Here is a 15182-nt window from a genome sequence, read left to right on the forward strand (position 1 = left end):
TCAGCCTTTTATAATAATGACAACTAGAGAACTGCTTCACAGCCTTTTATAATAATGACAACTAGACCACTGCTTCAGCCTTTTATAATAATGACAACTAGAGCACTGCTTCAGCCTTTTATAATAATGACAACTAGAGCACTGCTTCAGCCTTTTATAATAATGACAACTAGAGAACTGCTTCACAGCCTTTTATAATAATGACAACTAGACCACTGCTTCAGCCTTTTATAATAATGACAACTAGACCACTGCTTCAGCCTTTTATAATAATGACAACTAGACCACTGCTTCAGCCTTTTATAATAATGACAACTAGACCACTGCTTCACAGCCTTTTCTGGATCAAGGCCCACTTGAAAATCTCCAATGCACTCATCACGGCCCGCCCATATTTGAGCAGAGTGCATTTTCAGATCATGTTCATTTCAAAGCACTCACGGCCCACCCATCTGAGACCACATATCTGAGCCCACCTATCAGAGCCCACTTATTACAGCCAAGTGGGCCCCACCCATCTGAGCCCACCCATCAAGGCCCACCCATCACGGCCAAGTGGGGCCCACGCATAACTGCCCTAACCTTCTATACTTAGTTCCTGTTTATCGGTAATCGGTTAATTATCGTTTTATATGAATGTTTTTATATTGTTAGTTATTATCAATACAATATTACTAGTGTTTTGCCAATTATTTGGGGGGCCACTTTGAGGACAATGTCATAAAGAGCACTTATGTGCGGCTGCGATTCCAAACTGGTCCACGTAAAAAAGTGAAAGTACCCCCTACCCCCAACTCCTATTTTTGTTAACATTTCTCCTTTTTTCTGTGTATATGATTTATTTTTTGCATAGAATTAGTTTGTCTTTATATTTGTTTGTGATCCTGATGAATTGAAAATGGAGGACTCTGATGTACACAAGTCTTTTTCTGGTTGTATCCTCTTTGGAGTTTTTGTATTGACCTGCACTTCCCTTGAACTGTACCCATTCTACACAATGTTAATACAAATTTCAATTAATCAATCAATCCTCACAGAGCACACAGTGTAACTTGGGAATAGCTGAACTGTAACCACCACATACAGTAGCTCCAGCCTCGTCTCCAGACCACACGTTATGCAACCTGTCTCTGCCTACACACTTATACACGCTTGCCTTGCACATGACGATAAACAAAGCAGCCTTTCACAGGCTAATACTAAAAAAGTCCGAACATTCTCCAATTAAGTGTGCCTGAAGCGGGGGAAAGATTTAAAGTTTACCTACACACTGCTCCGTTCAAACGCAAGTGAGAGCTGACCAGCATAACACACGTGGAAGAAGGCATGTGACCGCGGACATTCCTTCTCTAGAATGTTAACACGAATTATGATGTCTGCCTAATGTGAAAGCTTAAAGAAGTAACAGTTAGTGAATGTGGTCTACAGACAGTACAGTATATGGGTGCTTAGAATTTGGGAAAGAGATGACGACTAGAGTACTTAGTACTTTTATTATTAGATGTTTCAAGCACACAAAGCATCAAATTTGTTTGCTTCTACGTCATGTCACGCGTAGTTGAAAACAGATGAACTGTGGATATTTCAAGGTGTTTTGCATTAGATCCACTCCACTGAAAACCAAGGGTTGGGTTGCTCTCCCACCCAGCAACAAGAGAAACCAAGGGTTGGGTTGCTCTCCCACCCAGCAACAAGATAAACCAAGGGTTGGGTTGCTCTCCCACCCAGCAACAAGAGCCATTTGCACCGGTGCTGTGACCTGGTCAAAACATGACGCAAGGCGGGTTGCCATGACAACAGAGCTTACAACAATGTGACGGGCGAGACGGCGTACGAATAATTCATGCAAGGTAATTGTCTACATGGAGCAAGTGAGAAGCAGACGAACAGCGAGCACAATGTGCCTCATACCGGTTTGGGATTTCTTCAGCTACTAAAATCTAGAACAAGGACCCCCAAATTGACACTCATTAGTCCGCGGACCCCCATTAGAAAAGGTATGCCAAGGAATCCCCATAAGAGAAGATTTCTACGGCTCTGGCAGTGATTTTCGCCGATTTTCATTTCAAGGACCCCATGTTTGACCTGAATTAGGCTACAGACTCCTTCCTATTTAATGGCATTTCTATCTCTGGGACCCCAATGTATATTGTAAAATCAAAGTTAATTTAAGTCTGAGGGTGTACACTCTGAGTTACACACACATTTGGTTCCTAATTATCATTTAGCTGGGGACCCCCTGTTACTCTCTCAAGGACCCCTAGGGGTCCCTGGACCCCACTTTGGGAACCACTGAGCAAAATGTGAATTGTGCACTGTGGGTTCAAACACTGTGTACAAACCCCCTCATCACTCACCCCACCATACTGAAGACGACGCATGTCGTTGCTGTGACAGGAAAACATTGTATAAGTATCCAGTGTATCCAATGAAGCTATTATACATTTTTTTATCATTTTAATCACATGATTTTGCAACCCATTTTTTCACCCAGTGTCAATCACAGTATCTAATGTAATCCTGCTACACTTCCTCTGCCAAACTGGGGAGGGCAGCGGACTGACCTCATGCTTCCTTCTATGCATGAGGAGTCCAAGCTGCTTCTTTGCACCTCAAAGGGGGGAGGGGGGGGGGGGGGGGGGGGGGGGGGGGGAGTTTCCCCGGCCAGACGTTGCGCGTGGAAGGAACACGTTATTCCGACCAGTTCCTTTCCCCTCCATCTGGCCAGGGGGAGCTAGTTTAGAGACCAGGATTACCGCATGTGAGGGTACCTACCCTAGGGGTCACGGGGAGAACAGCTGTGAGACGACAGCACTACCCACTGTGCCACCGTGACCCACCCCAATGAAGTTCTTATTTAGTTACACATGCTTGTTAATACTTTCCATTGGTTAAATGTTTGTCGAACTCCCAGACAGACTTCAACCTGATAGCCCAATTTTGGCCCAACAATTTAAAAAAATGTTCCACAAAATAGTGAATATGGCCAAACGACAAGCTCACAGTCACAACATGGCTTGTAGGTTGACAATTTAACCACTATTTTTAATGATATTTGCAATACATAAAAAGTTTTAAATAAGTTTTAAATAATTATGCAGATGGTTTCTGCCCGACATGGACAATAGCGGTTTTCAACCAGTGGTCCAGGTGGTCCCTATATAAGGGTCCACTTGGTTATCAACTCTCCATCATTTAACTGGGGATGGAGAGTCGATAACGAAATGGACCCTTATTAGATTGAGAGTGTGAAATGAAACCTTACAGGTCCATTGGTTTCATTTTACACTCTCAAGAGTTCAATTATTGTTCAACATCTGCATTACTAGTTCATTTACAAGAAGTTAGAGAATGTAGAATAATTGTTATTTTGATCAACGTTTGACTGTTGTGTATCAACATCAATACAGCATGGAATTGTGGACAAAGTCGTATCCAACGACACACAAAATATTTTACGTTTTAGGTCTGAGAAGCCAAATCATCGTCATCAAATGGAGGTCCGTGACTCAAATGCAGAATAAATAATGGACCTTGATATAAAAAGGGTTGAAAACACAATAATAAGAGTAAGACTAGTAGTGACACTAGGGATTAGTTTATTTTACGTCCGCATACCCCGTCCAGGACAGGCTTCAGACACCAGTGTTGTTTTTGGCAGCAAATTTAGATTTTAGTTTAGTTATAGTCTTTGGAATAAAACTTAATTTAGTTTTAGTCACATTTTAGTCATCTGAAATGTTTTAGTGTTAAGTCTAGTTTTAGTCGACTAAATGTCATAAGATTTTAGTCGGCTAAATGTACAGTTGATTTAGTCGACTAAAATATATTTTGGCGGGCCTTGATGCCGTCGTAATGGCTGATTTTACACTTGCTGAATAGCCGATCTACAAGCTCACAACACGTCACGCGTTGTGCTTGTAGATCTGCTATTTCCAGCATGCAAGCCAGTGTAAAATGACTTGTCTTACTTATACTGGATCTTTTGTCCACTAGTCCCTTCCTAACATTTTAGTCTAGTTTTTACTTGTATATATTTAGTCTTACTTTTAGTCATCGTAGCTTAGTTTTCATGTAGTTTCCATTTAGTTTTAGTCAGTGAAAAAGGATAGTCGACAAACATTTTCCGTCATAGTATTAGTCCTGTCAGACACGCCTCCTCAGGAGACATGGCTGAGATCTGAAGCCATTCCATTTGGCGTTAGAGGAACGCGTTGCGACTGCATGCCGGTTGCGGGTTCGACCCCAGGCAGGGTTCTAACCCGCAACCTTCCGCACAAAAGGCATATTATGCTCTAACCAGGACGGCCCCAATAAGACCAGTGACAGACTAGTGCAAAAATAAATGAGCCTTACTGGAGCGTGGATCCCGTTGATCTTGCTGAAGGGATGGTTAACCGAGGCGGGGGCCGCGGTGGCGGTGGTCACGGGTCTGATGAACGGACCCTTGTTCCGGTTGGCCGGCTCGTACACGCCGGGGCGAGCCCGGCACGAATCCATGACGTGGAAACATGACTTGACACTGTGGGGCAGATCGTAGAAGAGAGAGAGAGAGAGAGATGACTTGACACTGTGGGGCAGATCATAGGAGAGAGAGAGAGAGAGACATGACTTGACACTGTGGGGCAGATCGTAGAAGAGAGAGAGAGAGCGAGAGAGAGCGAGAGAGAGAGAGACATGACTTGACACTGTGGGGCAGATCGTAGAAGAGAGAGAGAGAGAGCGAGAGAGAGCGAGAGAGAGAGAGAGACATGACTTGACACTGTGGGGCAGATCATAGAAGATAGAGGGAAACATGACTTGACACAAAACAAGCCCAAATTGATTAAATCAATTAATTACCAGCTGCATTATTATTATCTGTGGGTCTGCTGCTGACGTTATGCCACTTTTAGCTGCGCTCCGCTGTTATGCTCAAATTAGTGACCCTAAAGAATTCTGAGGCAACATGGCTGGAGACGAGGCAGCCAATCAGAACTGCTCGACTAGCCATGCCGTGCAGACGATGGGATGTTATGGGTTGTTGCCAATGGTGGCAACTGTCGTGACAGAAATAAGCTAAGCAGCCTCCAAAAACCAAACCAGGAATGAATCCATGTTAGGCTGGAAATATGCAGGCTTGGCAACCAGTAGCAGAAAATGATCTCCAGTGTATACTACCCGGTCGGAACTATGGCAAGCTAATATTGACCAGCTTGCAGCTGGTAAAAAAATAAAAAAATTAATTATATATATTTTCTTTTTATTATACTAGTCAACTAGTACCAACAAAGTCAACTAGTGGATTTACTAGTGGACTAGTTGAATAGTGGACTAGTTTCTTAAAGCTTGACACTGTGGGGGAGATCATAGGAGAGAGAGAGAGAGAGAGAGAGAGAGAGAGAGAGAGAGAGAGAGAGAGAGAGACATGACTTGACACTGTGGGGGAGATCGTAAAAGAGAGGGAGATAAAAAGCTCAAGATCCGTTTGGTCATCATTTAGCGCACTCATGGAAAAAAAGCACTCAAATTCTTTACTCAAGTAAAAAGTATCAATGCTGCAATACACCGTTACGGAATTCAAAACTTGAGTAAAAGTACAAAAGAAGTATTGACATCAAAATGCAGTTGAAGTACCAAAAGTATAAAGTACTTATTATGCAGAATCTGAATGTCTCATTTCAAGTGTTAAAATGTATTAAAAAAAATGAAAATACAAAAAAGAAGATCTATAAGCTCACAATGTGTCGCATCGCGGTGCATTGTGAGCTTGTAGATTGGCTATTTTCAAATGGCCGAAATCTACATAGGGCTGAAGTGGTTAATGTATGTGTCAAAATCCATAACGTAACTAGTAACTAAAGTTTTCAAATTAATGTAGTGGAGTAAAAGTACAATATTTGGATCCAAGATGCAGTGGAGTAGAAGTAAAAGTATTGGAAACACAAATACCTCAAATACCTCAAAATTGTACTTAAGTACAGTAACTTAAGTATAATGTACTTTAACCCATTCTGGGTGGGAACCCCTTTTGGTGTTAGCTATTGAAAAATAGCAGATCTACAAGCTCATAGCGAGCCACCGAGTGGCATGCTACGAGCTTGTAGGTCTGCTATTTTTGAAAAATTGAAGAACGACTGACATAGAAACATAGCTTTTTCAGAAAACTGTCAGGATGTAGAAGTCATTTTTAGAATCTGATCTCGGGTCAAAATGAGTTAAGTTACTTTCCAACACTGGTTGTGAAAGCCATCATTAGCGACATGCCATGCCTGGAGGATGCCAGCAGGACTCACTGGTTGCTGTGGGGGAAGTCGAGCAGGTGCTGCATGGTCACAAAGGGATGTGTGAGAGCGTCGGCGGGGGCGATCCTCTTCTCGGCGTCGATCCATAACATCTTCCTCAGAAGGCCCACAAACTCCCTGCGGTCCGCCTTCTCTGCCAACGAGTCACTACCTTCCAGATTCATCACCAAGTTCACCTGCATGGCGGGGAGAGAATGATTGTTTTTTACCTCCTATATATACAGCTTTTGTCCTCATCTCAATATTTGCCATTGACAATGAAAAGGAGAAATTAGGTAAATTTTTTGCCAAATATGACGTAAATGAAACATCTAAACATTAAACGCCATTATACCACAGAAGCAATCTGATTGGTGGGTTGAACCAGCACCATTCACCACCTAATCAAAACAAAGAATTCAGCTGCTCTGTTCTCCCAGAACGCTAGCAAACTCGGTGACTAGGCTAGCTAGTTTCTTGGGACATTTGTGGTCGTAGTGACTACATCTGTCATTACATTTTTTTCCCAGCGATTTTCAGTTGTATAATTGCAATATTACTTAATATTGCTTAATTGACATGGAAGGGAACCTTTACGTCATATGTAGACGAGCACATCGGCTAACCAATCACATGTTGGTGGGATGCGATATATATCGATATCGTGATATTATCGTTATACTGTAGGTACCATATCGTCCCACCCCTTATCGTTATACTGTAGGTACCCATATCGTCCCACCCCTTATCGTTATACTGTAGGTGCCATATCGTCCCACCCCTTATCGTTATACTGTAGGTACCCATATCGTCCCACCCCTTGATGACGCCCCTCAAAAAAAAGGTTAAAAAAAAAGGGGAGAAAAAAAAGTGTAAACTAAGAACCAGAGGATTTGTCAAAGCAGACTTTGTGTGAATTCCATTACAAACACGGAAGATTTGCACTGGGCAATGATTCTGATTCTGATGAACTCCTCACTGACGCACTGCTCTGTAGTGGATGGGCACTGCCGTGCGAGGCTTTACAATTCCCCCGAAAATAAACAAAACAACGTAACTACTCACAGACACAAAGCCTGCTAGACCTTGGTAAAAGTATATTCTCAAAGCTGGGAAGTGTCTAAGTTCCCCAGCTTCTCTCTAAAATGCACTATTTTTGTCATGAAACAAAATTCATCCAAGTGGATCGGCGCAGTCACAACCCGGAAATGCCATAGTAGAAGAAGTTACTCTGTCTGGTACTGCGTTTGTATTGATATTGTTGAAGGCGCACTTCCTCTGACGAAGGTCTAATGCACTACAGCACATCCTCCGAACCACCTGATGTTGAGCTTCCCGTCTCGGAAACCTTCACGCACTCGTGTGTGCGCTCATGTTTCAGAGCAGCTTGAAGGCGCGTGTCTCTTCATGCGTTTTGTGAACAGACTGGTAACGTACGTGCGCTATAGGCTTAAGGCATGTGTTCTTTCATGCATTATGAACGTACGTGCGCTATGTCATCCAAACTGCTGAATATGTACTTCCGTGCTTCCTTTGATTTCATCCCCGTCTCGGTCTCGTGCTCGTCTGTAGACTACAGAAGAGAGAAGAGGGAAAGAAAATAGCCATTAGCTTCGGATACACAGACAGATCCTCTAATGCAGTAGTTCTCAAACTTTTTCATGTCAATGACCCCTAAATCGACATGTATTAGCCTGCGGACCCCCATTTGAAAAGATATGCCAGGGACCCCCATAGAAGATTTTTATTATGGTTCTTGCAGTAATTTTAAACCATTTTCATTTCAAGCACCCCCCAGTTTGACCGGCGAGCCGCCCCACGTCCGAAACGGTTGAGAAATGACAGAGTTACGGTGTAGGGGTCCCTCTACTGTACTGTACTGTACTGCAGTACTGTAACACCCCAAATCATCATATATACTGTTAATATGTGTGTGTGTTAGGCTGAGCAACAGTGACACTTGGTTGTGCAAACAAACGCAATTTTCGTGCTCAGACACAGCCAGCCAGCCAGCCAGCCAGGCAGGGACGGACACAGCCAGCCAGCCAGCGACACACATAGCTGTCTATAGGAGTGGTTGCACCACTCAAAAAACACTTGGGCAACATAAATTAAGGATTAGCGAGGACTCACATTGTGATTTATACTTTGTCATAACGACAGTGTGTCGCGCTGCAAATACCCTATCTACAAGCTCACAAAACCTTGCACTGCGACACGCTGTGAGCTTGTAGATCAGCTATTTTAAGCGTTTATGGTAGAAAGGTGAGAGAAAAGTAAACATGGTAAGACAAAAGAAAAGCTTGTGTCGTGAACATTTTGTTTAATAAAAATCAATTCAAATCTAAATGAAAACAGAACCTCCCCATCATGACAGATATATTAAGGGCTTAGGATCTACCTCCGCGGTTAGGACAAGGAAACTAAGCACACAATGTAGTACATAAACATAATACATGGTCACATACAAAACAGTAAGGGACCAATAATAAAACACAGTTCTGATGTTTTGCTGCGACCAGTTGTAAAACAGTTGCAGTTTTGGCATGGCCATTTTCAAAATGTCTATCCAGATATTCTTTGCAATTAAATGTTGTACGTTTAGGAGCACTGGAAGAAGACCTGACCGAAGCGGTTATCTTTAAATCTTACGTTGTGTGTGTATGATGTGATTTTTGCTGTTGCTTGTGTTTCTAGTACACATGTCGACAATTTTGCTGAAGAGGTAACCGAGGCGATGCTTTTTTGCTTTATTGAGAGAGCCATCCTGATCTCTGCATGCATGCGTGTGTGCGTGTGAGCTGAGCACACAGAAAGTTTCCTGTAGTTCTTTGTACTTTGTCATCTGCTCTAGAGGTTTTTGTCCTCACCTTCAGCCTCCATGCAGCGTAGGGGGAGTCGGACTCTCTGCAAAAGAACCGCGCCGTCTTCGTCCCCACATTCAACAAATGTTCCCCCGGTGAGCCCTGCGTCTGAGAAATGTAGCGAATCTGTACAGCAAAAGATGAGGGGAACATGAAACACAAGGTTAAGACAAAGGAAAAACAGAGGGCTTAACAGAGGACTGTATTCATTTCCGTGGCTTAAACCATTTAGGCCTGACCTCAACATTTAAAATAATTCTTCTAAATCCTCCAGTTTTCTGAAATTAATATTTTCACGATTAAAAAAAAATAGCAGAACTGCAAGCTTATAGCGCTTGTAGATCTGCTATTTTTCAATAGCTAAATTATAACATAATATTTAAAACACCAAAAGGGGTTCCCGCCCAAAATGCGTTAACTACATGAACCCTAAGCCTCGCCCACAGCTGTTGTTGTATGATGATGGGGGAGTGGTTAGGGGAGGGGATGATGTTATGATGTCACTAAAGTGGTGGTATTTTGCATTGGGCCTTTTGACTCAAAGGCTTTCAGCTTTCAGGAAGAAACCAAAAATACACAGGGAAGACTATGTGAATATTATAACCACACCTGGGGGTCTATTAGAGTAATGCTAACTCCATAGACACATACAAAACAGAAAAAGTACAAAAATCACTCCATCTTTAAGTGAAAAGAGGCAAACCTTCAGCAAAATTAGCCGATTGACAAAGTCACAATGCACTAAATGCAGTGCACTACAATGTGATGGGTTGTGAGCTTACAGATTTTAAGTAGAGGGTAAAAAAAGGAGGGGTCCAAGTATAGACCCCTGGGGGACCCAGGTCAAGGAAGTACATAAGGTTTAAGGGCTTCATTAGCTGAATATGGATTATGGAACCATTCATTATCACAGTTTCACAGCATATTATAATTGCATATTACTCAGTCTAGACTTTCAGCCCAGCCAGCGAGTTCGCATGCAACACTCCACATTACAACCATCATATCGCCAACAGTGACCCTTGTCCCCCTGCTTTTAAATCGGTCCCAACAAGATATTTACGACAGCAGCTAGCATAATGAAAAAGGCATACAAGATGGTCTACAAGGGCCTTCCAAATCACATCATCCAGTTCATCATCTTACACCGTGTTGGTCAAAGTGCATGTATGCGTGTGCGCGTGTGTATATACATAGTGTACGCTCATGTGTGTTTATAGATGTATGTGTGAAGCATGAGCATGTGTTTAGTATAGGTTACTGTCTGCTGGTTGTACAGACGGTAACCTTGAACATGTGAAATTCCAGACCAGTGGTAAATCAGACCCCCGGCCCTCCATGCGCCGATGATGATCCCACGACATGCACATTGAGGAAGGGGGTTCAAGGTTCTCTCTCTGGGGTGTGAGCTTTGATGCATTGGGGGGGGGGGGGGGGGTGGGGGGGGGGGAGGGGAAGGGATGAGAGCATCACTGGACTGTTTATGATGAGAGAAGCCATGGCAGGAAGGCCTGTCTGACGTCAATCACAGGGAGGTGTGAGGGAGAACATCCATTAGAGGGGGAGTGACACTCGGGGGGGAAGGAGAAGAGTGGGTAGGAAGCAGGACATACAGTCCAAATGTGGCACATTAGCAGCAGGGTTGTTATAGAGTGGAGCACCTGTCCTGCCAGCTCGCATGCACCACAAAAATAACAAAGCTGAGCCATAAATACATACATGTATACATACTGTACATACATGTATGTATGTATGTATGGCTTTGTTTCCTAATGTAAGGTCTGGTACTGTTTGCTCGTTTTGTTTTATGTTTTCATGTGGGGACTGCGAATGAGAATTTGTATTTTCTTTGCTATATCCGATGTATTTACATTGCATTTATGTGATGTCCATTAATATGCATGTGTAAATAAACGTATAAAGTAGAAGTAAAGTAAAGCTCACACCCTATTGGAAACAAACAGTCAGTGGTGGAAAAAAAAGTACATTCATGTTTTACTTAAGTAAAAGTATAAAAACTGCAATGTAGATGTACTCCATTTCAAGTAGAAGTCTCGCATTCAAAATGTACTTGTGTCATGGTGTGTGAATGAGTGAATGTAATGCACAATCTATGTAAAGCGCCTTGGATAAAGGCGCTATATAAATGCACCATGTACCATTTACTCAAGTACAAGTATTGGCATCAAAATGTACTTAAAGTACTAAAAGTAAAACTACTCATTGCAGTGTCCCATTTCACATTCAAGTTCAAAATGTGCACAAAATCTTTAGAAAATAGCCGATCTAGATCGGCTATTTTCTAAAGACCAAAATGTATATGGGGTTGAAGTGGTTAATGTACGTTTTCTAATCAAAATTAAAATCTCCAAAATAACAAGTAACTAACGTTTTTAAATAAATTGTAGTGGATCACTAACTATTATTGCAAATAGTGCATGTTTTCCATCAGCTGAATGATGAGTTGCATTTTTATAGCGCTTTTCCAAGTGCTCAAAGTGCTTTACAATGGTTCATTCATTCATACATTGGGAGCTGAAGCAGTGAACAGTCAACGCCAGCATCCTCACTTCCCACATTCACACACCAATGGTGGCGAGCTCACACCGACCGACTCGTTGGAGGCCCAATATAGGGTTCAGTGTCTTGCCCAAGGACACTTCCGACATGTGGACAGGAGGAGCCGGGATTCGAACCGCCGACCCGGGGATCATTGGACGATCTGCTCTACCTCCTGACCCACAGCCGCTGAAGCCCGAAAGACAAATAAAGTGTCCTTCTCGACCCCAGACGACGAGAGCAGTGGACAGACAGACAGCGACCTGATCACATGTCCCTTTATGTCTGTCTACGCAGACAGACAGCCACCTGATCACATGTCCCTTTATGTCTGTCTGCGCAGACAGACAGCCACCTGATCACATGTCCCTTTATGTCTGTCTGCGCAGACAGACAGCCACCTGATCACATGTCCCTTTATGTCTGTCTGCGCAGACAGACAGCCACCTGATCACATGTCCCTTTATGTCTGTCTGCGCAGACAGACAGCCACCTGATCACATGTCCCTTTATGTCTGTCTGCGCAGACAGACAGTGACCTGATCACATGTCCCTTTATGTCTGTCTGTGCAGACAGACAGCGACCTGATCACATGTCCCTTTATGTCTGTCTACGCAGACAGACAGCCACCTGATCACATGTCCCTTTATGTCTGTCTGCGCAGACAGACAGCCACCTGATCACATGTCCCTTTATGTCTGTCTGCGCAGACAGACAGTGACCTGATCACATGTCCCTTTATGTCTGTCTGTGCAGACAGACAGCGACCTGATCACATGTCCCTTTATGTCTGTCTGCGCAGACAGACAGCGACCTGATCACATGTCCCTTTATGTCTGTCTGCGCAGCCCCAGGCTTTTGTGCTTCCACAAAGCCACAAACTAAATAAAGAGCTTATTGGTCGTGTTCTGAAAAAGGGAGAAACGAGGCCATATCAATTCCCACCAGAGGACAATGAGAAAAAAATGGAGAGACAAATGTCTCAGATAAGCATCTGGAAATGAGGGATGCCAAAATATTCTGAGCGGAAATATTTCCGTCGCAGAGTCTTGAGGTCTTCATGCAACTGTCATCGGTCTGAGTGAACGACTGAGCACATAGACGTGCGTGTGTGTGTGTGTGTGTGCGTGCGTGTGCGTGTGTGTGTGTGTGCGTGCGTGCGAGAGAGAGAGGCAGAGAGCTACGCTATGTAGGAGGTTTTGTGATGAGCCAATGCACCCACTATGACTGATTGCCTGCATTATGGGCCTCATCTCGACCCGTTCGCATTCTCAATCTCAACCCGTCTGCAGAGTCACGACATCGCCAACAATTTCTCTCCCCTTCAGCCTTTCTCTACTCTCTCTCTTTCTGCAAAATGATGGTGTTTACAAACAGAAAATAGTCTGCCAGCCTCTTTCAATTCGATAGGCTTTCACTTGAAGAAAAGGTGCATTTCCGACCCATAATTGCCAAATTAAATGTCCACTACAATCCTTCAATCACTAGCCTGTAATATTTGTTTTGATTCGAATTACTATGAAAACCTAAGTCACAACACAAACAAGTTACCCCGCAATATCTCTTGGTGAGACTTTAAACGAAATTACAGTGTTGTTATTGAACTGAGCTGACTCACTTCATCATGGGAGTAATTGTGAGAATTTATGCTTGATACATTAGCTGGGTAGACTAGTGCATCTTTGGACATACATAGCCTACTACTATATACACACACACTGCAGCCACAAGTGGAGTTTTTCCATATAAGTAAACTGGACACATCACGAAAACAGCAACAGAAAGAAAAACTGTGTGCGTGCATGTGTGTGTACAGTATGTGTGAGTGCGTGTGTATTTTCCACACACTAGGAACATTCCTGTGACGGGAAAAACCCCTCATATTTCCTGGAAGGCGTGTCGCCGCGCCACTGCATTCATTGATGCAAAGTACATAGTGCTTCAGAGAGCAGCTCCGCTGGGCCTGCAGTACCATTATAGAGCAGCGGTTCCCAAACCTTCTTGGCCATGCACCCCCTGACCTCGCTGACGCACACCCGCCACATGGACATAGAAACTGCATAAGATATAGAGACATACATTATTACATTTCCTATTTATCCACATATATTAACCCCTTTTGGTGTTTTCTTATACTTTAGCTGTTGAAAAATAGCCTAAGGATTCTCAGCCTAAGGTCCTCAGTCAAATATCGGTAATTTTGGGGGTCCTTGACGTGAAAAGGGTTGAGGACCACTGACATAGAAACATACGTTTTTCAGAAAACTGTTATGGCATATTAAGGCACCTGCGCACCACAAGGGGTACCAAAATGTATAGAGCATAGCAGTGGGTGTGTTTTTTTTGGACCGACTGAAAAGTCGGCCATTCATTTTTCCCATAGAGATTAAAAAAATATTTCTATAAATTATTTTATCAAGTGAGTCATGACTAAAAGAATGACTAAAACGCTGAATTAAATATTATTATATTTTTTTCCACAGAACCAAGCTGTGAGCTTCGTCACTACACTTGCATCAACAGTTTTTGTTTTTTATGTACAAAAGTCCTCTTGAAATATACCAGTATATCATTTAAAATCATTGACAGCTATGATATCTTACACACTAAACATTGCAACAAACTGTGGTACTTCATAGCATAGCATCCATCCATTCACCCCTCTGTGCTGCCAACAGCACACATAATGCTGATCCCGTTTGCATCCAATTATTATTTATTCTCTTCCAGGTTGTCTGCTTTGGCTGGGCTTGCAATAATTCATCTGTTTATTATGATTATTTTTAATCAGTGCACTGCACACACCTTTCTGCTCTCAACAACAGTGAACTTTACCAGCAGTATTTTAACCCAATTAGACCTGAGCGCGATAAAAATAGGCCTTCTAAATCAGTTTTCTATGTTTCTATGTCAGTGGTGGAATAAGAAAAAACAGCACACATCGTGCTGAGCCAAACTGTTAAACTAACAGATATCATGAACAAAAGGAAGGGCTCGCAACTCACTTTGTAATGCTCCAGGTTAGTTAATTCATTCACAATCACTGTGATTGTGAATGAACGAACCACCATCTGAAAATATGATGTTCCAGGGACCTCCCCAGAAGCAAAGATTTGAGTTAAAAACGTTCACTCTGAAAGAATATACATTCAAAGATTAGCGCCACATTTTCACTATTTTTCAATAGCTTAAGTATAACATAATGCTTAAAACACCAGAAGGGGTTCCCGTCCTGAGCGGGCTAAGCTTTCTGCATCAGCCCCCTGCATCACCACAAAGACACACGCAGAGAGAGACAGCTATGCTTTCTGCATCAGCCCCCTGCATCACCACAAAGACACACGCAGAGAGAGACAGCTATGCTTACCGCATACTGGAAGACTCACATCTCATGTCTATCATACACTAGAAGACTTTTAACAGACTTGTAAAAGATTAAAGTCGGACACATAATCTTAATATAACTCTGCAAGTAAAACAAAAACAAATCACAGA

The 15182-nt window shown here is 42.8% G+C and overlaps 1 protein-coding gene across 1 annotated transcript in view; it reads right to left on the reverse strand.

The window, feature by feature from the left end:
• Positions 1–15182, reverse strand: part of hipk3b (homeodomain interacting protein kinase 3b) — a 68470-nt gene that overhangs the window by 14498 nt on the left and 38790 nt on the right. Inside the window, exons 4-7 of the mRNA XM_080760611.1 lie at positions 9134–9253; positions 7750–7836; positions 6276–6460; positions 4357–4522 (exon numbers count right to left, since the gene is read on the reverse strand). Coding sequence (XP_080616737.1) covers positions 4357–4522; positions 6276–6460; positions 7750–7836; positions 9134–9253 — 558 coding nt within the window. The remainder of the gene's footprint in view (positions 1–4356; positions 4523–6275; positions 6461–7749; positions 7837–9133; positions 9254–15182) is intronic.

This window comes from Protomyctophum bolini, assembly GCF_963924005.1.
Source record: "Protomyctophum bolini genome assembly, chromosome: 1".
NCBI classification, from domain to species: Eukaryota; Metazoa; Chordata; class Actinopteri; order Myctophiformes; family Myctophidae; genus Protomyctophum; species Protomyctophum bolini.